General features: G+C 41.8%; 1 protein-coding gene across 4 annotated transcripts; it reads left to right on the top strand.

The window, feature by feature from the left end:
- Window positions 1-6188: 6188 nt before the first annotated feature.
- Window positions 6189-23442, top strand: LOC139452435 (free fatty acid receptor 4-like). 4 transcript variants are annotated; one of them, XM_071233908.1, is made up of 2 exons: window positions 6189-6543; window positions 22140-23442. In XM_071233908.1, the coding sequence occupies exons 1-2, from the start codon at window positions 6525-6527 to the stop codon at window positions 23312-23314; spliced, it is 1194 nt and encodes a 397-aa protein (XP_071090009.1). In that variant the 5' UTR covers window positions 6189-6524; the 3' UTR covers window positions 23315-23442. The 4 variants fall into 4 exon arrangements, with proteins under 4 accessions (XP_071090009.1, XP_071090010.1, XP_071090011.1 ...); XM_071233909.1 differs by lacking the exon at window positions 6189-6543 and adding an exon at window positions 11300-11485; XM_071233910.1 differs by lacking the exon at window positions 6189-6543 and adding an exon at window positions 13177-13240.
- Window positions 23443-24114: the final 672 nt, after the last annotated feature.

Here is a 24114-nt window from a genome sequence, read left to right as displayed (position 1 = left end):
AGGGTAGAGAGTGTGTACGGCGCTATGTCAGAGTAGAGAGTTTGTACGGCGCTATGTAGATCAGGGTGGAGAGTGTGTACGGCGCTCTGTCATGGTAGGGAGCGTGTACGGCGCCATGTCAGGGTTGAGAGTGTGTACGGCGCTATGTCAGGGTGGAGAGTGTGTACGGCGCTATGTCAGGGTAGAGAGTGTTTACGGCGCTATGTCAGGGTGGAGAGTGTGTACGGCGCCATGTCAGGGTAGAGAGTGTGTACGGCGCTATGTCAGGGTGGAGAGTGTGTACGGCGCTATGTCAGGGTAGAGAGTGTGTAAGGCGCTATGTCAGGGTGGAGAGTGTGTACGGCGCTATGTCATGGTAGAGAGTATGTAAGGCGCTATGTCAGGGTGGAGAGTGTGTACGGCGCTATGTCAGGGTAGAGAGCGTGTAAGGCGCTTTGTCAGGGTGTAGAGTGTGTACGGCGCTATGTCAGGGTAGAGAGTGTGCAAGGCGCTATGTCAGGGTGTAGAGTGTGTACGGCGCTATGACAGGGTAGAGAGTGTGTCCGGCGCTATGTCAGGGTAGAGAGTGTGTCCGGCGGTATGTCATGGTGGAGAGTGTGTACGGCGCTATGTCAGGGTAGAGATTGTGTACAGCTATACAGGGTATTTGGGGACAACGGTTTCAGAAGTCGGGAATATAGAAAATATTTATTTCGCTTTGTGCCAATGTCGCATCAGCAGGAACGGTGGGGTACGAGGGATTTAGATGGGGAGGGAGACCCGCTGAAAGATGAAACACGGTGGCCTACAGCAAGTTCATCATAATACAATCAGTTATATATACCGACAGCCAAGATGCGAATTACTGATTTTAGAAGATAGAAGACATTCCATGAATATCAAAATTGTTTAATCAAAACTGTGATAAGACTTAAAAAGGTTCGATACGAAACTAAAATAAGGGAAGGGACGTTTCAGTCATTGCTGAAAGGTGATTTAATCTTACGTTGGAGAGATACATGTATATAATAACATTGGGGGTCCCGCCTCTTAGACATTACATGGCTCGTCTATTACGTTATCTGACGATGCCATTTTCTTTAATACGCAGGGTGTGTTCGTGTTTGTGTTTGTGTGGGTGTGGGTGGGTGGGTGCTTAGATAATCTTTGAATCTCCACGTCTCGTCTTTGTTCTGAATTTGTTACAGTCATCATGTAACAGAGATACGTATTCCACAATGATCAACTCTTTGGCACTGGCGGATATGTTATATGGTATATTATTATTGAATCTAATGGGTTTCGTAGGGTTTATTTGAGAATCCTATGGTTACACTGTGTGGTGGCATTTCATCGCACTAGGGCCACGAGGATATAGGGATATAGGTGTTCATGCAGTCAACCACTAGCGTATCCGGCCGACAGCAGTCCCTCACTCATGATCACTCACTAACTCCTGTACCTGCCTGTGATAGATTGATGGATGAAGACTGATGACGATCTGTGGTAACTGCCATCTGGACCATGCACAGGACAAGGACACTGTTACCACTTCTATCACTTCTATATATCCTCTACTGCTCCTGCTACTAATAGTATTGCTGTTATTATTATCACTACTGCTATTATAACAACAACAAAAACTACTGCCACTACTACTACTACTGCTGCTGCTGCTGCTGCTGCTGCTACTACTACTGCTTCTGCTGCTACCACTACTATTACTACTACTGCTGCTGCTACTACTACTACTACTACTGCTGCTACTACTACTACTACTACTGTTGTCACTGTTCTACTACTGCTGCTGCTACTACTACTATTACTACTGTTGTCACTGTACTACTACTACTACTACCACTACTACTACTACTACTACTAGTACCACTACAAATGTACTGTATGTCTGTTACTGTTACTACTATACTACTACTGCAATTGTTGTTGCTGCTGCCGTTGCTACTGCGACTACTACTACTACTACTGCGACTACTACTACTACTACTACTACTGCGACTACTACTACTACTAATACTACTGCGACTACTACTACTACTACTACTACTACTACTGCGACTACTACTACTACTACTACTACTACTGCGACTACTACTACTACTACTACTACTACTACCACTACCACTACTACTACCACCACTACTACTACTGCTGCTGCTTCTACTACTACTACTACTACTACTACTGCGACTACTACTACTACTACTACTACTACTACTACTACTACCACTACCACTACTACTACTACTACTACTACTACTGCTACTGCTTCTACTACTACTTCTACTACTGTTTGTACTCAACGATTGACTGACTGAATGGTATGTACACTTATGCTAATTCCATATCATCAATTGACACAATGATACAGACACTCATCATTTCCGCACAATCACAATCAAACAAATATAGCAAGATTGCCAGCTTGCAGCGTCTCCTTCAGCTAGTTCACAGACGGAAAACAAGAACTAGAAACACTTCTAATATTCACTACGATGAATGGCAAGTACCCTCAGAACCATTTCAGTGTTTGCAGTGCTCTTTCTTGAGGCTATATCTCACAGCCCCACGATCTCGACCAATTAATTAACACTGCATCACAATATTACGATAGATGTTAGTTTACAAGATAAGGCCGGGACTCGTCTGGTTGGCTGGGTCAGGCCACATCTCGGGTTGGCTACTTGAAGTGAAGTGCCGCCAGGTTTGATTACTTTGATAGCGTTATGGCGGCACTCAACGCCATATTGCCGTTACGTTTGCCGCCCTAATTGCAGAGGTTTATGACAAGGGGGACTTTATCATAATACACAGAATCAGGCCGTGTTTACATCGTGGTGGGCCACGAGACGGAGTGTATTTGTTCAGCTGAGTCGATGTCCTTAGACGAATTCTGTCGTGAAGATTTGATAAATGTCCTTTCACCTGAAACATTTCGGTTGATAATGAAATAGCATAAATTCCCTTCAATGATGCTGGATTGTTACTTATAATTCTGTTCGAAATATGTCTGTCTGCCTGCCTGCCTGCCTGCCTGCATGTATGTATGTACGGACGTACGGACGTACGGACGTACGTTTGAAAACCAGGGAACATAATTACACATTCCTTTAATATTCTTCAAAAAGCATTCTGGCAACACTTATGAAGAAGGGTGCAAAGTCGGGGGGATATAAGTGTTGTTTTTTCAGCTACAGCTACAAAACCAGATATATTTTTTCAATTAAAACCATAAGCCTGATTTAAAAAAAGGAAAACACCTTGAAACGATGAGGTTTTTTGTGGCAGGCAATTTCTTTCTTTTCAACAATCTGAAGCATAATTATTTTTTCAAGAACGATTTTACACCGACTCCTTTTAACAAAGTCAGGATCCTCTGATACTGGGGTCGCATCCCAGATTCACCTGGTTATTATTGTTACTGCTGTACATACATGTTTGATCATATTTACAAATATGACAATTTGAAAAAAATATTTGATATATTTGATAAATTAATTCATCTAGTGAAAACTCTACGATTCTATTGAGGAAACGAAATCGAGATTATACACACTAACTACTGCTCGACCACACCGACCCTACCCACCTTTAGCCCCGAGTTTCAAATGTGATCAATAGCCTTGTCTTGTCCACTTAATCTCCAACTGACTAATGTTAACATTATCAATAAGTAGTTGTAATGGAGCAGGATTTGTTACCGTCGTAATGGATGATCCCCCTATATAAAAGTTGATGTAACGACGGTTCGACGTGAACAGCATCAGGATTAACTGCAAGTAAATAATCCCACAAGTAACTGCTGATCATCCTACTTCTCTCGCTGCAACAGGGATTCTGGTTGTGACATAGGAAGATGCCGACTGCATAACCAAGAATCGTTGTCTCGCCGGGACATGATGTACAACACATGGTGTTTGCTGATAACGTTCTGTTGAGGCCACATTGTGTATTATAATCCCCATTCTATTTATTTCGTATCATGGTGGGGGCACGGGTGGTCCAGTCGTCTAAGGCGCCGCGATTCGCTATGCAGAGTAGCGTCCCTTAGGCACGCCAGAAATCTATGATTGTGGGTTCGAATTCCGGTTCGCCCCGATTATGTTTCTAGGCTTGTCAGCACCATACCCGTGCTCGTGGGTTTCACCGAGGTGGTAAACTTCTGTGACCTGCATCACTTCGGGCTCTCCTCCCGCATTAAGCTGACACGCCGTGATATAACTGAAATACTGTTAAAAGCGGCGTTAACCACAACTCACTCACTCACTCGTATCATAGTTATTTTCTAACACAATTGACAATGGTTTTACGTGATTATGTGTCTATTTTTATGTCCGATATGCTCCAAGAGATCTCCAAAGAACATGTTTTTTTCATCCCACTCTTACTCAAAAATTGTTTGATCAATGTTACCGTGAGTGAGTGAGTATGGTTTTACGCTGCTTTTAGCAATATTCCAGCAATATCACAGCGGGGGACACCAGAAATGGACTTCACACATTTTACCCATGTCGGGAATCAAACCCGGGTCTTCGGCGTGACGAGCGAACGCTTCAACCACTAGGCTACCCCACCGCCCCTGATCAATGTTACAACATTCAAGGCCTCAGTAATGATTTCAAAATATTTTATGGTAGATATGTGGAGGACATTTCAAAATTTAACACATCAGTGGCAAAAATGATGTCTGATGCAATTCCCTATTTTGACTTATGTACCATATGTTCATGTGTTTTTTCAGGTGAACAATTGACTTGCCTTTGCATGTGTTTGTTACGGGTGCCACCTGTGGCACAGGATACGCTCATCATTTTGCGAACACCTGGTATCATCACAATTTTGATAGTGATTCATAAACACAGCTTTTGATATATGATTTTTAGGATTCTGGAAATCGTACAATGGATTCTTTGAATTCTTATGATTATATATGGAAACAGTGTTTTCGCTATTATATATGTCAACATGCCTCTGAGGTATTCAATGTAGTGGTTTGTCAAGGTATATGAACATTATTGCGAGTGGGGCAAGGGTATTGTCGTTCTAAATGAAAGGGGTTAGTGAAATGACATTAAAACAGTAAACAGCGATTTGATAGAATATTTCTTCAATTCTGTTGAACATAATGACGACATCTAGCTAACTATCAAAGTTTATTTTTACTTCATTTGTATTTTCAGTAAACAAAAATGATGATTACGCTGATCTTTAGCGTTCAGTGTGCGAAGTGCAGGTGGAATGTTTTATGCAAACAGCTTTCGAAGCTGCGTTTCATAGTGCGTCTGTCCGTAGCTTCTACTGTCCGCTTGGATACGTGTATTGAATTTGACCACGATCAAAAGTTAATATGTGTTTGTCGGTTTGTTTGTTTGTTTGTTTGTTGTTTAACGCCGCACTCAGCAATATTCCAGCTATATGACAGCGGTCTGTAAATAATCGATTCTGGACCAAACAATCCAGTGATTGACATCATGAGCATCGATCCACACAATTGGGATGAACCAAGTCAGCGAGCTTGACCACCCGATCCCGTTAATCGCCCCTTACGGCAAGCATGGGTTTCTGAAGACCTATTCTACCCCGGATGTTCACGGGCCGGCCTGATACTGAAAGATACACCATCAGTGAGCTCTAAACAATGTTCAGTTATATCACTGCCGTTCAGTTAATGACACTGGTGGGTTCGAAGCCGTTCGAATATTTAGACCGCCTCTGTGGTCTAGTGGTAGAGCGTCCGCCAGGAGAGCGGAAGTTCCTAGGTTCGATCCCCGGCTGCGTTAGCCCAAAAGACGTTAAAAGATTGTATTTGTTGGTATCCTGTCTGGCGTTAGGCTAAAACAAGTACTGTTCGGCTCGGAGTGAGTATACTGTGTCTGAGTGCGGCATGATATCTCAGAGGGCTAGCAATATGAATAGTCCGGACTAGTACAAGCACACACACACACAATAATCTTGGACGCGACGTTAATTACCATTTCATCTCAACTCTGAATATTTATGCCATATGCCAAAATATAATAATAATTACTGATAAAATATTTGTTTAACATTTACAATTTTAAAGATACACCAAAGTCTATAAGACAATACCAGAGAATCAGAACATCCGTTTCAGCAAATGGAATATCTACAGTACATCGTAGACCTTTACAAAATGCACCCAAACTCCCCCTCAGTGCCCTGCCAGTGGCGGTCGACCAGCCGCCGTCCAGAAGGTCCTCCACGCGGTGCTACAGAGCCAGGCGGCAGCACCTGGTAGCTATTGGAAGAGGAAGCGACAGACCAGTTCACATCAGTGCCGTCGTTCCTCCACACGTGTTGAACACCTTGGCTGTGACCCGCGTCACGCGACACACCTTCGGCTGAGCGAGCACAGAGCAGGTGTAGCCACGGTTCAGTGGAAATGTTCATTGACAGAGCACGTATTGTTGATGAAATGACGTGCGAAGTTTCGTTATTCTTGGATTTGAATGCAGTTTGCTTTGAAGTTTTGTGACTGAGAGAAGCTGACGTACACGTGATTTCCTATGTATGAGTTTACAGAAGGTGAGGATTTGACATTATAACTGTTTACAACTTAGCACTGAATATCAGACAGAAGTGTTGTTTGATTTGTGTTTCTATATTACTCCATTTATTGTATGGTTCAGTATGAATGCTTTTTTGTGATTCTGGAAGTCTATTGTTTCATATCTGGTTGATATATTTGTTTTCGATTCCTAAATTGTACTTCGAAACATTTACTAGTCATATGGGATGGTTATAAGTAAATACAAACACGTGTTCTACCATACATACATATGTGAAGACGTACATGTCATGCGTGATATATATATATATATATATATATATATATATATATATATATATATATATATATATATATATATATATATATATATATATATATATACATACATACATACATACATACACACACACACACACACGCATGTTTGAAGCTGGTTGTGGTATTTGTGTCGGTTCACATGAATATGATTTGAAAAATTAATGAATGACAAACGAGAAACCTTTGGTCATACGTAGATGAATGCATGCATAGTCGTGTTACATTATAACATTGAACATATGGGAGAAACATAATCCCAGCGTTATTATATCAAATTGTGTGTAGGAGGAGTCTATGTTAACGTTGATACAAGCACCCTCTTACTTCAGTCTAATCAGCACTTACATGTTACAGAATAGTAAGTTATCAGAGTAAAGCTACGTTATAAAGTTTCTTTATCTGTGCTACTGAAAATATTCTAATAGTGAGTGAGTTGGGTTTAACACCGCTTTTAACATTATTCCAGTCATATCGCGGCGTGTCAGCTTAATGTGGGAGGAAAGCCCCAAGTGATGCAGGTCTTAGACGTTTACCACTTCGGTGAAACCCACGAGGTGCTGACAAACCTAGAAACATAATCGGGGCGAACCGGGATTCGAACCCACAATACTAGGTTTCTGGCGTGCCCAAGGGACGCAGCTCTGCACAGCGAATTGCGGTGCCTTAGACGACTGGGCCACCCGTGCCCCCTAAATATTGTAATATGTAGTGCAGGGTGTAAACATGCACGTGACATTCTATGTACTACGATTACCCATACTAGGACATAGTGCAGGGGAAAACATCACGCACGTGGTATTGTTTATTCTATGATTGGTCAGCATAGTGAGTTAGTATGGTTTTACGCCGCGTCTAGCAATAACACAGCAATATCACGGCGGGGGACATAAAAAATGGGCTTCACACATTGTACCCATGTCGGGAATCGAACCCGGGTCTTCGGCGTGACGAGCGAACGCTTCAACCACTAGGCTACCCGACTGCCCCGATTGTTAAGCATAACGCACATTCCATTATTTATTCAACGATTATTCATGCTAAGACATAGAGCGGGCTGTTCGTCCTGCACCATGACTGTGGAATTTATATTTTTTAGGCATTGTCTTTTAATAAAAGCATAGGCAAGTCTAGATCAAACTAACCAAGTCTAGTTCTCTTGATATGAACACAGCAGAAGAGGAAAGATTCTTTCCAAGAAAAAGAATTATAATTATTTTAAAGAAATGTTTTCATTACAAAGTGACAGTCTAAGCACGGTGTAAGCGTCTTCATATACACGTATATGTATTGGACCTTTATTGCGAAAATATCCACAAATTAATATTAGGCGCCATTGCGAAAACATGCACAAATTAATATTAGACCTGTGCTACCTGTTTCTGCACAAATCAAAATCAGACCTCATTGCGACCTTATTCTGTATTAATTAACATTGCTCAGGCCTCTTGCGAAAGTTTTTTGTACGAACCAAACAATTAACAGTGTGATGAAACTCACATCCGTGGTTCGTCCCCTTTAGTCAGCACATGTTCACAAAGGAATCGTCCATGTACGTGTAATTGCTTATCTGCAGCATGACTGTGTGCTCAGTTCACATCCGTCGTGTGTTATGTACATTAACCTTTAGGAGCATATCACTTCCGCTTTACATTTATATTTGTGTTTTTTTTCACGAAACGCTCCTTCGTGAACGTAACTTAATTAACAACTAAAAAGTAGTTCTTGGTTAAAAAATAAATGACCGCGTTTGTTTTGCCCCTCGGAGAACTAGATGACACGGAACACGAAAAGAACCTTTTACCATAACATGTCTTTGATATTAACAGGAATCGTCGCGCCGTACAGACAAAACATACCCCCTATGTGTTTTCTTTCAAAACATGTCACCGAGCGTTTCTTGGAATTGTCTACCCAAAATCACATATTCCACAGTCGCAGCTTTTTCATTCGGTGTCAGGTTCCAACGGTAGTATTATATCAACGTACTTCATCAATTCCAGATTCACTCTATATTATTCTAGGTCCCTACGTCCCGTGATTAAACATTATTGGGGAAATCTGTAAAAAAAGATGTCGACTTAATTTGACTCTACATAAATACGTAAGATATTTATGATTTGAAGAAAAATAAATTCGTGTTTTAGGGAAGGTTTTTTAGCATTCATAACATTCCTCTGATCGTCATGGTATGTCGGCGATGACGTCTTACTGGAAGATGAAATGGCGCCTGTAAATGAAACAACGGCACTAGAACTTCAGGGTTCATGGCCAACAATTCCAGGAATTTACAACTGTGGAATTGAACATGAAGACGGAAACAGGCACTAGAGTCACATGGCAGGGGAATGACACTAAGTAGACACACAGCATGGTTCAAGTAAATATTAATGAAACATATATCTTAATTTCAGTACAACATGAATATATTAGCATGATAAGTTGTTTGATCGAAGTTAAAACATTCAGGGTCTAAGAAGTAGTAAAACTTTAAAAAAGTTCAATATAGACATATGGGGCACATTTCCAAATTTGACGCATCAGTGACAGAAATTATGTTTGATGTAATTCTCTATTTTAACTTGTACCATATGTTCTCGTGAACAATTGACCTGCCTTTGCGTGTATTTATGACGGGTGCCACCGGTGGGGCACATATACAGGATTAACCAGGAGACAAATTGTATAAAAGATAACATACTTGGGTTTGAAATTACGTGCAGTTAGGTGACAATGTAGAAATCAAATTTAAGAGACCTCGCCTTTATCAAATCTATTTTATTCCAAAATCATGTTATTCAAATAATTCTTTTATCTGTAGATCAATGGCTCGAATACTCAATCACTTACGACCAAGCGAGTAAAAGCTAGAAACATTATTTTAAGATTGTGTTCCGTCACATTGTGATGACCATTATCAAGCCATTTTTTTGGTTGGTCAGAGTCAGTGACTTAACTGATTGTGTCATTGTACCCCGACGGCTAGTCACACTCCCTTAACTGTATTATATTTCCTTCCGCCCAAGCCTAAGTGTAATGATTTTGCCCTAAATGATGCAAGTCTAGATTTCCCAAAGGGTCAGATCGGATCACCCATCTCACTTGGGCTCCTTTTAATTTTAAATGAATTTTTTAATTTCTATCACAATTATATATTTTCAGAGACTAAGCGTTAGTCTATCCGACGACGAGAGACGTTGCATATATCAATCACTGGTTTCTGTGGTCCAAAATCGATGCTATACAGACAGACCGTACATAAACTGTAATATTGCTAAGTGCGGCGTTAAGCAAACAAATTATCTATCATAGTTTAATGCAGGGATTGTATATATTTTTTTATATTAATTATTTTCATAGGGATGATAACCTCGCCAGGATAAGCCACGTATCTGACTTAAACAATAATGTTGAATCACACGGAGTTAAAACATTCCTTGCCCTACACAACAAGGAAGTGGGTGTCGTAGCGGAACAAGGTTTTGTGTTTTGAAGTTCTATGAGGGAAAGTAGACAAAAAACACCTCAGGGCGAGCCAGCTTCCGACACTCTGCAAGTAATAAGCTTCAGCAATAAATAGGTCGCTAGTCCAGCCCAGGGAACGGCAACATTATAGTCATTTAAGTCATTGAAAGTAACTTATGCAAGTGTTCTACTGTGTAGATTAAATTGAGTATAGTCTACAATTGCGTAAAACATGCTTTAAGGCGCATAATGTTGTCAGTCGTCTTCCGGCATGGCGACCCGGAAGTGAACTTTTGGGTGTATGTATACAATGAAAGTAATTAGTTTCATATTAGAATTGGCACAATCATTAGTTTTCAAACGGTATTCATTTTGCTACATTTTGTTTTATTCCAAGATTTAAAGACTTCGCAAAGTCTGTGAGGTTTTTCTGATTCTGTTCTCATGATGTATAGCGTGTAACGTTGATATGATACGCTTCATGTGGTAGTTTGTTGTAGTTATATAGTCCTTTTATTATTTTTTTTGAGCCAGTTCCATTTTTCCTCTCCTAACGCCTTCAACAGTGACAACCAATACAAGTACCCCATCCCATTCACACCATCTAGGGTGACACGTCAACTTGATCTACGCCATAACGAGGAAAACAGAACTAACGTCAGCATCATCTTTCATTCACCAAAAGATTCCCCTCAACACATGCTTTACCCAAGGGGTTATCCAATACGGTCCCCCATCGGCACCGTTATCTGTACCCCGTCCCCCTAAGATAATGTGTTAACCATCAGGCAGTGAAGAGGATGTCTGCCGTTGTTGATGAGGATGTCAAACCGATGTCGAACCGGGAAGCTAGTCGAGTCTGACCAAAGCGATGGAACCCGGTTCAAGTAGAAGCGGTAATTAGTCCTGTCTTGTTCAGTGTGACCTGGGCTGGTACGAAGTTTGAACGAAATTAACTTTAGACTTGTCAATGGGATATGATACAGTTCAAAAGTACACAATTCTGAATGGTGTCTGGTACAGAGGGGGACAAAAGGTTGCACTTGGTGTATTCATAGATGGAGGAGAGGTTTATAGATGCATGGATTGTGTATAGTTCCGTTGTAGTCAGTAGTTATGTGTGATAGGAAGATCACAGGATATTTGCCTTACAGTTGTTATATCAGGGGAATACAGGTAAGTGTCGTTTTAAGTATCATCTGAGTGGTTAAAGCGTTCGCTCGTTACGCCGAAGACTTGGGTTCGATTCCCCTCATAAATAAAATGTGTGAAGCCCATTTATGGTGTCCCTTGGTACTGGAATACTACGGAAACGTCGAGAAACCCACCTCACTCACACATATTCATCTATATACTACTCAAAAGAAGTTAAGAACCACGCCATTCTTTCATATTGCTATAGTTAATCTGTCTTGGCATCACAGATTGAGAAGAGTAAAATGAAAGAATCGGGTGGTCCTTAACTTCTTTTGTGTAGTACACGTTACTATAGTTGCTTTTTATTGAGCTTTGATGATACAAACTCAATAATCTGTATAGTTTTTTTTACCTATTTCACAATAATGCATGGGGCGGTCGGGTAGCCTAGTGGTTAAAGCGTTCGCTCGTCACGTCGAAAACCCGGGTTCGATTCCCGACTGTGGTTGCAATGTGTGAAGTCTATTTCTGGTGTCCCCAGCCGTAATATTGCTGGAATATTGCTAAAAGCGGCGTAAAGACGTACTCACTCACTCAATTAAACATCGTCGTTTGGTTGTCCAAATCTTTCACTGGGGGAAATGGGGTAGCGTAGTGGGGTCGACGTGGAATATTTCTAAAACGACGTAGAATCCATCTTACTCAACTCTGTTTCGTTGTGATAGTTTTATCTCCCACTGGAATATTCTATTCATGTACTGCGCTGGAGTGACATAATGCGAAGATGTCACACACCTGTTGACAATTGAAATCATCATCTATAATGTATACCATATGATATTCCGTTTTGCTATGTACAGCATCCTTTCTACGTTAAGCAGTATTCCCACACGCCTTCTCTAGATCTCTAATCATGAAATTGAGTGAACTTTCTGTCTATCTTATCATCTGTGGATTTATGGGGGGTGGGGTGGGGTGGGGTCGGGTATTTTGTTCAAGATATTACAGGACATAAATGAAAAAAAGTGTTTGAGCTCACTGGTGAAAAAAAGGCAGTTGTGTGAAAAAAAATAGTTCGGCTCCTACTCTATAGATTATATGCATTGTCGCAGTGATCTGTCGTCGACAAACCTCAGGCGCCAGAATATTAAAATGGCACGTCTCTTCGTGTCGGTTTTCTATTGTTTTCATGTCAAAGTTTTATAATTTTAATGCAAGTATGAGGTTGAAGCAGTATTTTCCCATAACAAGACATTCGAGCCTCTAACTTTAGCGAGCCCTTACCGAACCACTTCATGTGTCCAGACGACCGACTCTTGAACACGACGGAGTAGAAAAACAAGCAAGTTCAGCATATGGACGAGCATCATTTTAAACAGGAGACGAAACCCGTCACTCTCCACTCAAACTTCACCCCTGGCCTTACAGCCACAGAAACAATAGACCACGATCGAGACAAATTCTTCTCGCGTTTCACAACAGTTTATATTATTCGTGTTTCTCCAGCCTTCAAGAGAACTCAATAGGCGGGGTGTCAAATGTCAGATTTGGTCGGCATTTGCAGGACATATGGATGGGGTTGTACATAACCAGATGTCAATCATATTCTGGACAGAAATTGTCCCACGAGCTTTGATATCAGTAATGGAACATATGCCTGTGTATGAAGTTATTGACGGAACGTCTTTCACAACTGGAGGTAATGGATCTTTTGGTCTTTGACACTAAAAGGAAAGGAAAGTTGATAGGAGAACGTGAACACGTTTAGAGGGCCAGGAGATTATTATTGAAAACGTGAGTAACACGACTTTGTACTGTGAGAATGTGGCGATAATTTATGAGAGAGAGGGAGGGGGGAGAAGGGGAGAGAGGGGTAGGAGAGAGAGAGAGAGGGGGAGGAGAGAAAGAGCGAGGAGTAATGTGAGAGAGTGGAGAGAGAGAGGTAAAGGGAAACAGAGTGTGATGGAAAGAGAGTGAATGAGAGAGGGATAGAGTGGCGAGAGAGAGAGGGGAGTGGGGGGTAGGTGAGTGGAGGGGAAATGGGAGAGGGGAAGGAGATAGAGAGAGGGAAGGAGAGAGATAGATAGAGGAGGGAAAAAGAGAGAGCGAGGAGTAACGTGAGTGAGTGGAGAGAGAGGTTAAAGAGAGGCAGAGTGTGAGGGAAAGAGAGGGGAAAGAGAGTGAGAGGAGGGGGGGGGGGAGAGGGAGTGGAAGAAAGAGACAGATTAGTAACGGGAGAGAGTGGCGAGAGTGAGAGGGGGGAGTAGGGAGTAGGTGAGTGGAGAGAGGGGGGAAATGAGAGAGGGTAAGGAGAGAGGGAATGAGATAGAGGGAAGGAGAGAGAGAGAGAGGAGGGAAAAAGAGAGCGAGGAGTAATGTTAGTGAGTGGAGAGGAGGGGTAGAGAGAGAGAGAGAGAGAGAGAGAGAGAGAGAGAGAGAGAGAGAGAGAGAGAGAGAGAGAGAGAGAGAGAGAGAGAATGAAGTTTGGGGGAAGAGAAATAAATTAATCGATTTTTTTTATAATGCTTCGTTGATACCATTCATTGTCGTAGCACATGTACCACCATTATCTACATGCAACGAAAAAACAAATACACAACTCGAGTCTTAGCAGCTAGCACAGTAGACTAACATCTAGTCTCTGAAATGAACATATCGTACATAAAAAACAGTTGTTCAGTTATCTTAATAAAAATATAATAAAAAGGAGCCCAGTAACTCCTTCATTTTCTGATACTGCAGTGATCTAGACTTGCCAAACATTATAGACTTTCATGGGCTGTATTTGATATATATTTGTATCAGGGTCTGTAAGACAGATTACTAGCACAGTGAACCTCCCCGTGCTCGCCACCCTCCCAGTCTGGACACACTCAGATGACCACCCGATGACTGCATTCCGTCTCCTGCGGGGACCAGGCTTATCCGGAGGTCATTCATGTTATCCATTCTGAATACAACAATAACAGCTGATAGTTGAAGTAAAAAAAAATATTTATGGTTATTCAGGAAGCCGACTTCTTACAACAGATCAACTTCCATGCGATAATTGTATAAGTGAGCTGGTGATGTCAAGTGGCATGCCCGATCACGAACTCGGTCCCTTCTCCTTCTGGGGTGGTTGATCCCGCGTGTATTGCCTTGTTTCATCTGATTAGGGCAAAGCAGCTCAGGAAGGAAGCACTCTATGACGAGTAGACTAGGCCGTGACGGTGTGTCTGATCCGCGGACACGCTCTATAGTGCGAGAACCAGTTCATTACCTCAAGCATTGTTCAACCAACACACACGTTTCATCATTTGCAGTGACGAGTCGCATGACGACATATTGTAACTTCGGTTCAGCTCCTCTGCACTAAAAGTCTTCAGCGTGTTTGAATGTCGTCGTGTGTTTTTTGGAAAACATGTTTTTCTCTGAAACCTCTGCCAAAAACATAGATCATTTTACAAGAAGCAGGTTTTTGCAGATACAACATGGCTGACACCGGCTGAGAGATTGCGTGCATGCTTATGACGACACATATATTCAAGGTGTGGTGATAGGCATTCAACAAAACATATTCTCTCCATGATAATACTGTTTGTATCTTGTTTAAGGCCGCACTAAGCAATATTCCAGCTATATGACCGCCGCCTGTAAATAATCGAGTCTAGACCAGACAATCCAATGATTGATACCATGAGCATCGATCTACGTAAATGGGGTACGATGACATGTACCATCAAGTTGCCTCTTCTAACCCGCATCTTTACGGGGGCATAATAAGAATAATGATTAAGTAGAAACAATAGGTTTAGGACAACTATCAGTGTTTTCAAGTGTGTTCGAGGTGTCATGATTAAGATTCAACATTTTACCCGATGTTGCAAACTTTTTATTACTTTAATAATGTTAGTAATTTTAAAAACAAGAACGGGATAATTATTTTTAGACAAGTATGCACAGGTCAAATTATTTCTGTGTGTATTGCACAGATAGTTCGCCGAAATTAATCTTATGAATACTTGCCAAAATATTATATAATATTACAACTTTCATTGTTGCATATTAATTGTGAGTGTTGCAATTTAATCGTTTCAGACTTGAACACTAGTTATATATGTTTTGGCGAGGCTAAAAAAAGGGTGTTAGGGTAGGGTTCAACATATGTGTTTGCTCTATGTCGACGTATGGCGTCATATTTTGCACACAATATAAACTGCCGGGCAAAAGAAAGTATACACTTGAAAAATCGATTTGATCAAAACATGACAAACGTTATCAAAACGTTACTAGGCTTACATCAGTCGCCGGAACACTGCAAACTTAAGTTTTAACGCTTTAACCACGAGGCTACCCCACCGCCCCCACTTATTATGAAATACCAAGTCATTGTTCATAGTTCTACATACCTATATACATGTACATTAAACTAACTTCAAAATTTCCAAATTGTGTGAACACATTTCGTGATGATGTTTGCTTATTTAAATTCATAACGTACTGACATATCTCCAACACAACATCAAGATAATATTAACAAAAGGAGTATCGAAGTTTTGAATGAAATATTATAAACCCAGGTCAGATACAATACCGTAGAACTGAGTATTCTCTTCACACGTAAGGGGCGGTCGGGTAGCCTAGTGGTTAAAGCGTTCGCTCGTCACGCCGAAGACCCGGGTTCGATTCCCGACTTGGGTACAGTGTGTGAGACCCATTTCTGGTGTCCCCCGCCATGATATTGCTGGAATATTGTTTTAAGCGGCGTGAAACCATACTCACTCACTCTTCACACGTTATCAATCCATGACACATGTCTGTCTGGCGAGAGCCATTTCTTCGATGTTACATTTTGTGCAAGGCTCTTTCTGTATCGAGTTTCTAACGTAGGCTAATCCCTTTGATCTGAGGTTTTGGACGGACAGAGGGATAGTCAACTTGTAAAAACAATCTTCCTTGACTTTAAATCACATTTGAATGGAAAACCTATCAATGTTTGTAATGTCTGGACAGACATATGTTTATAAACAAACATGTGTCGAAGCTTTAATTATGTCTTCCTTGAGAAATTAGAACTTTAAATTGAGTATGTTTAGACTAGGAGTTTATTTTTCTGGCTGTTAAACATCTGGTGCAAACCTGTCGGCTTGCCGCCACGGGAAGTTGCTCCGGACCAGACAAAGCAGAAACACTCGGTATATATAAAACCACTCAAACGGAAAAAAAATAATCACTTGGTTTGTTCTGCGTTCAGTGTCCCAGTATCACAGCCGATCACAGATTTGTGTGGAGTTTTAATGGTTGTGTGTGAGCGATTTGCTTGACTGAGGTGCGTGTAATTAAATTCCGGAAAGAAACGAAATTGACACCAAAAACACTTGTGACGTCATGTCACGTGTCAATGTTTCAAGTGGAGCCGCCACGGACAGATGTGTGTTTATGTCGAGGTAGGATTTTTGAATATGTATTCATGCATTTTGAAATTATTTTCATTGTTTACCGATATATACATTTATGTTAACGACGTGAATAGTCGCACTTCTAGTTTATGTTATTACTGTCTTTGCAAGATTTCTTCTTTATTTATTGTCATGAAAATCCCTTTAAGGGTGTCTTCTGAAATGTGTTTGTTCTCTGTGCAACTCGCACTGTCGTCATGCATCGTGAATTCTTTAAAGGCATTTTTTCGTAATCTATCACCAAATTGGTGTACTCACTTAAGACTTAAAACACAATCATCAAAGATACAGCGTGTTATATCAAACAAAAAGTGAATTAATCCTCATTTCGGCGTATTGGTTTCGGCAAGATGAAAGGGAAACCTCAATGGCTTGGAAGATGACGTCATCGCTGTAATGTAACTACACGTAAGAGGAAAATATGCATTTTTATACATTTGCTAAAACATTACCACGGGAAGTATAGAGAACATTTGGCTTTATTCATGCGTAGTTTAACATATTTGACAACAGTTAGATATCATTTATTATTATGCTTTCATGCGAATCTTAACAAAGCGAGCGACTCCCTGTATGCCTGTGTGATAAAATATGCGTCTGGCGCAAAAGAATGAACAACAACCCCGTATTTACATTTGTAAAGATTAAATTATTTAGATTTTACAAATACCTATGTGGTAAAACGTTACAACTGGAAATGTAGACAAGCTGTAGCTAATATATGCCCTTGGCTCAATATGATTCACAACGACCCCTTATTTCAATTTGGACAGAGTAAAGCATTTAGATTTAAATCTGATAAAAATTTAAACTCGTAATGTAGACACGCTAAAGTCTTTTTCCATTCACAGTGACTAATCTTGCCGAGAGATGTCACATTTTATTTACGATCATTATGTACAGCGTTAATGGATCCTGTTTGTGAAATCATGGTTCTTTGTGTTGCCACAACACTACAGTCATTGATGGACCACATTCGTATCGAGGAGAACAGTTATTTATTGTTTTGGTCTTTAATTGAATTATGAATGTGTTGTACATTTCCGCTTTGGTGATGTAGATTATTCGTATAGCCTATGTGTATTTTCTGTGGTCTCGAGTCTTCTTTATTACGAGTTTGGATGTGTTATTTCTCCTCTTTAGTAATATGTGTGCTATGCTTTACCATGTACTGTACCGTACAGAGTGTACTAGATGTGTGCAAGTTGACAGTACTATGTCTTACTGTACTAAAGGGGGATGAATTGACTGTATTATATCATACTGTACTAGATGTGTGCAAGTTGACTGTTCACTATCCTACTGTACTGTACGATCTGTGTTGACTGTACTATGTCCTACTGTACTAATAGGGTTTGAATTGACTGTACTCTTTCATACTGTACTAGATGTATACATGACGTACTTTGTCCCACAGTAAATGTGTACGAGTTGACTGCACTCTATGTTACGGTACTAGATGTGTGCAAGTTGACTGTTCACTATCCTACTGTACTATACGATCTGTGTTGACTGTACTAAAGGCGTATGAATTGACTGTACTATGTCATACTGTACCTAAGGGGTACTAATTGACAGCATAGACTCAACCCCATGCTTGTCTGACCATGGTGATTCTAGGACAGCATAGACTCATAACCCATGCTTGTCTGACCATGGTGATTCTAGGACAGTATAGACTCACAACCCATGCTTGTCAGACCGTGGTGATTCCAGGTCAGTATAGACTCACACCCCCATGCTTGTCTTCCCGTGATGATTCCAGGTCAGTATAGACTCACAACCCCATGCTTGTCTTCCCATTGGTGATTCTAGGACAGTATAGACTCACAACCCCATGCTTGTCTGACCGTGATGATTCTAGGACAGTATAGACTGACAACCCATGCTTGTCTGACCGTGGTGATTCTAGGACAGTATAGACTCACAACCCCATGCTTGTCTTCCCGTGATGATTCTAGGACAGTATAGACTCACAACCCATGCTTGTCAGACCGTGGTGATTCTAGGACAGTATAGACTCACAACCTCATGCTTGTCTTCCCGTAGTGATTCTAGGCCAGTATAGACTCACAACCCCATGCTTGTCTTCCCGTAGTGATTCTAGGACAGTATAGACTCACAACCCCATGCTTGTCAGACCGTGGTGATTCCAGGTCAGTATAGACTCTCAACCCCATGCTTGTCTTCCCATGGTGATTGTAGGACAGTATAGACTCACAACCCCATGCTTGTTAGACCGTGGTGATTCTAGGCCAGTATAGACTGACAACCCATGCTTGTCTGACCGTGGTTTTTCTAGGACAGTATAGACTCACAACCCATGCTTGTCTTCCCATGGTGATTCTAGGACAGTATAGACTCACAACCCATGCTTGTCTGACCGTGGTGATTCTAGGACAGTATAGACTCACAACCCATGCTTGTCTTCCCATGCTGATTCCAGGTCAGTATAGACTGACAACCCATGCTTGTCTTCCCATGGTGATTGTAGGACAGTATAGACTCACAACCCCATGCTTGTCTTCCCGTGGTGATTCTAGGACAGTATAGACTCACAACCCATGCTTGTCTTCCCATGGTGATTCCAGGTCAGTATAGACTCACAACCCATGCTTGTCTTCCCATGGTGATTCTAGGCCAGTATAGACTCACAACCCCATGCTTGTCTTCCCGTGGTAATTCTAGGACTGTATAGACTCACAACCCATGCTTGTCTTCCCATGGTGATTCTAGGACAGTATAGACTCACAACCCATGCTTGTCTTCCCATGGTGATTCTAGGACAGTATAGACTCACAACCCATGCTTGTCTTCCCATGATGATTCTAGGACAGTATAGACTCACAACCCATGCTTGTCTTCCCATGGTGATTTTAGGACAGTATAGACTCACAACCCCATGCTTGTCAGACCGTAGTGATTCTAGGCCAGTATAGACTCACAACCCCATGCTTGTCTTCCCATGGTGATTCCAGGTCAGTATAGACTCACAACCCCATGCTTGTCTTCCCATGGTGATTCTAGGACAGTATAGACTTACAACCCCATGCTTGTCAGACCGTGGTGATTCTAGGCCAGTATAGACTCACAACCCTATGCTTGTCTTCCCGTAGTGATTGTAGGACAGTATAGACTCACAACCAATGCTTGTCTGACCGTGGTGATTCTAGGCCAGTATAGACTCACAACCCATGGTTCTACGCAGATTGTTTTATTGTATACAGTTAATTTACTTAAAGTATCTAATTTCGTCACGTTAATTGAATTACTCAAAACGGCTTACGTAAATAAGGCATTTTTTTAAGGTGCGGGCCCACGTGCAAGGTACAGCCGACAGGGGTGCGCTAGGGATAGTCGTGATAGTTTTTGGGTGTGCATATCAACTCAGACCACAGATTCCGGTTCTAATTGCAAATAATTGACCAAGTTTCAGATCGTTTTAAATTACATCGGGAAACATCGCAACAAACTGAAGTCACATTAATCGTTCATGATAATTATCTTTATTCACAAAAATGTGAATTGCAATGATGTCAGTTACCCCTCACCCGCTTGAGACGCCGAAGTGTGTGGGGTGGGGTTGGGTGGGGAGGTGAGGGGAGGAGGTGGTGATGCCGTACTTCCAGGGCGAGTTTGGGCTACATGTCAAAATGCATCACCTGCTAGCCTCTGCAGCCTGCGTGTGGCATATGCCTCAATAAGCACTTGAGGACCTTTGGCATTCGGATTGTAAAACAGACTTTAATAGTGTTATAAATAAACCTACAATTACAGACTTCCCATGGTGATACATACATGAAGAATGCCTGTTGAGGTCTGGTAGACCGTTCGTCTGTCATACAGAGCCTGAAACAAATAAATCCAATATAACCCATCCAAGTCTATAATGTTTGGCAAGAGTTTGTTTTAATTATTGCAGTATCGGGGAGAAAGTCTCTGGGCTCCATTTTATTATATTTTATAACTATAATTTAAGAACTTTTTTCTGTAAAATATGTTCATTTCAGAGACGAGATTTAAGTCTAGTAGACCGTATGCTTAATGCGATATCTGTGTAAAGAATATTAGAGCTCGCTCGCACAACGCGATGGTAACAAAAGGTTCCTCCAGTTTCGTGATCTCATTGTCATGTTACAGACTAGAAATGATACACTGCAGCTCTCCAGCAGACCATGTTGTCTGAGATTACTACACGTGGAACACAGATGATATTTTGGACATAACTAAGTAACGTGATATGGATGACAATGTAACGGAGATTCCTATTTATACGCTGTACATGAGTGTACTGTATGTTATTAGTGAGTGAGTGAGTGAGTGAGTTGGCTTTGAAGAGGATCCCAGTTATATCACGACACGTCAGCCTAATGTCGAGGAAGGCACGAAGTGATGCAGGTCCTAGACGTTTACCGCTTTTGTAACCTAGAAACAGGGACACGAAACCAGAAAAATAGATTCCTGGCGTGTACAAGGTACACAACTCTACACAGCGAATTTCGGCGCCTTAAACGACTGGGCCACCTTGTATCGTATGTGAGCGAGTGAGTTGGGTTAAACGCCGCTTTTAACATTATTCCAGTTATATCGCGGCGTGTCAGCTTAATGTGGGAGGAAAGCCCGACGTGATGCAGGTCCTAGGCGTTTACCACTTCGGTGAAACCCACGAGCACGGGTTTGGTGCTGACAAACCTAGAAACATAATCAGGGCGAACCGGGATTCGAACCCACAATCTTAGGTTTCTGGCGTGCCTAAGGGACGCAACTCTGCACAGCGAATCGCGGCGCCTTAAACGACTGGGCCACCCGTGCCCCCGCATCGTATATATGTTAATATCTCCCATCTCTGCTTAACGAAATTAGTATGTTGACTAATCACAAATGCTGTACGTTTATATCAATGTAACAGAGACTCCTAGCTATACTCAAGAACATCAGTTTGTTGGTTAATACTGACGCATATCATACTGCAACCCACGAACACGTTTTTGGTACCGACGAACCTAGAAACATGTTCGGGCGGATGGGATTCGAACCAAAATCATATGTTTCTGCCGAACAAAGAGTTACGGTTAGACGGCTAGGCCACCCGTATATTTATACTCCCAGCTATAACCATTTATGTACATTTTGGTTGATACCGCCTCATCCCATATGTTCCATCGTTAATATCAATGTAACAGAGACTCCCATCATAACGCAAATACATCAGTTTATTGAGCGGTTTGAATAATACATTTGTCTACTTTCAGCTAGCACTATGGTGGCCGAGGGCTCCAAATACAGCCACCTCAACTCCTCCTACTTCTTCGACGTCGACGTCGTGCACGGCTGGGGAAACAGAAGCTTCTTCACCTTCTTCTCCGAATTCAACCGAACATCTCCGAGTCTGGGCCGCCTTGAAGCCACGATTTTCTTCCTACTCACAGTTATCTCCCTTGTCGGAAACATCGTTGTGTTCGTGCAGCTCGTGCTACACAGACGAAACCGAGGCACCACGACATGCTTCATTTGCAACCTGACAATTGCTGATTTGTGTTTCACTGGAGTCGCACCCTTCATTGCGGTGACACGAATAACGGAGAAATGGGTGTTCGGGTCGGAAATGTGCAGTCTTTTAGTGTACATGGGATCGGTGTGCGCCTTCGTGGACATCTGGACGATGACGCTGATTGGCATTGACCGATACATGTGCATTGTCCGGCGATCAAGAACAAGACTGACCCCAAGGTTATCTATACTCATCCTCGGTGTTGTCTGGGCATTCGCCTTCATCAGTTTCTCCCCTCTCGCCGTCTACTTCAACGTCAGGAGTGTCCCCATGGGAACCACCAAGGTCGACATATGCACGCTGGTGTGGCCGCGACAGAACAAGTTCAAAGTGTCTTTCCTCTTCACGTCTGTTGTGTGCATCTGTGGATTTATCTTGCCCTTACTTCTCCTGTCGTGGAGCTATTTCCAAATCTTTAGAAAGTTTTGGAACATAAGGGGCGTTATTATACAAAATCAAAGAAATCTGTCGAGCAAATGGATGAACTCTTTGAACGTAAGACGCCGACGTGACATCCGGGACTTTAAAGTTGTAAAAACCCTCTTCCTCTTGGTCCTGTTGTTTGGGATCATGTGGTCGCCGATCTTCATCTCCATGATCCTCATCCTGTATGATGGAGCTGCTGACACCATGATCATGTCATCTCAAGTATTCATTGCAACATACTGTGTCGCTGTGTGCAACGCCTGCATCAATCCATTTGTGTACGGTATTATGATGGAGCGATTGCGGACGAAACTTACGTCTTGTGTCACATGTTCAAGGTCAGGGTCGTCTGATCCGGAACCGGAAGTCAGTCCCGACAAGCATGACAGTGTGCAGGTTATCAGTTATGGGGCAGAGACATGCGCACAGAACCCGCTCCGTGACCCTTGACTTGATCTCCCATGCATCATGATTATCATAATCTATATAAATTATTTCATTTTTCGACACGACGTGTTCTGATCGTCAAAATAAAAAACATTTATTCTGTTCACTTTACATCTGTTAACCTGAAAATGTGTTTTCTGATATAATTGGGCTTCATTTCGGATTTATTTATCTTTGCAAAGGAAAACGCCACAGAACACAAATATACACTATAGTACACCTGTTTTGGTGTAGATACCGTTGCGCTAAGAAACAACAATGGTATAGAATATCCACAATATAACAGGGCGGCTTTATTCTTTTGCATTCGGATGTCCCCGATTTTATTCGTTTTTAAGATACAGAAATGAGATATGCTTGTCTGAATGCTTTCGCTTACTCGTCCTCCGTGATATTGCTGAAATAATGCCAAAAGCGGCCTTAAACCATACTCACTCACTCTCTTACTCGTTCCGAGAATTTAGAAGCTTTAACGCTAATTGGCTGAATTAAGAAATTTCACCTGACGCGACATCCTATGGAAATGTCTTCAGATCTTTATGCAGAAAGGTATGGTCTAGGAGTACAAATATATAAGATCTGATTTCAATGAGATTGTTATTTTTCCAGTCAGGATAACACCGAGGCCTCAGTGATGAAACCCGTGAAAGAGCTGGAATAATGCTAAAAAACACTTGAAACTCATGTCCTTTAAACGTGATTAGGGGCGGTCGGGTAGCCTAGTGGTTAAAGCGTTCGCTCGTCACGCCGAAGACCCGGGTTCGATTCCCGACATGGGTACAATGTGTGAAGCCCATTTCTGG

The sequence above is a fragment of the Haliotis cracherodii genome, unplaced genomic scaffold, assembly GCF_022045235.1.
Source record: "Haliotis cracherodii isolate W230 unplaced genomic scaffold, xgHalCrac1.p SCAF_9, whole genome shotgun sequence".
NCBI lineage: Eukaryota > Metazoa > Mollusca > Gastropoda > Lepetellida > Haliotidae > Haliotis > Haliotis cracherodii.
Note: the sequence above shows the minus strand (reverse complement) of the source record. Positions and strands in the feature narration are given on the sequence as shown.

Coding starts and splice junctions, on each gene's coding strand:
- LOC139452435 (XM_071233907.1), top strand. CDS start 16,830: ATGTTTCAAGTGGAGCCGCCACGGACAGATGTGTGTTTATGTCGAG. Junction 16,876..22,139: donor AGATGTGTGTTTATGTCGAG/GTAGGATTTTTG, acceptor GTCTACTTTCAG/CTAGCACTATGGTGGCCGAG.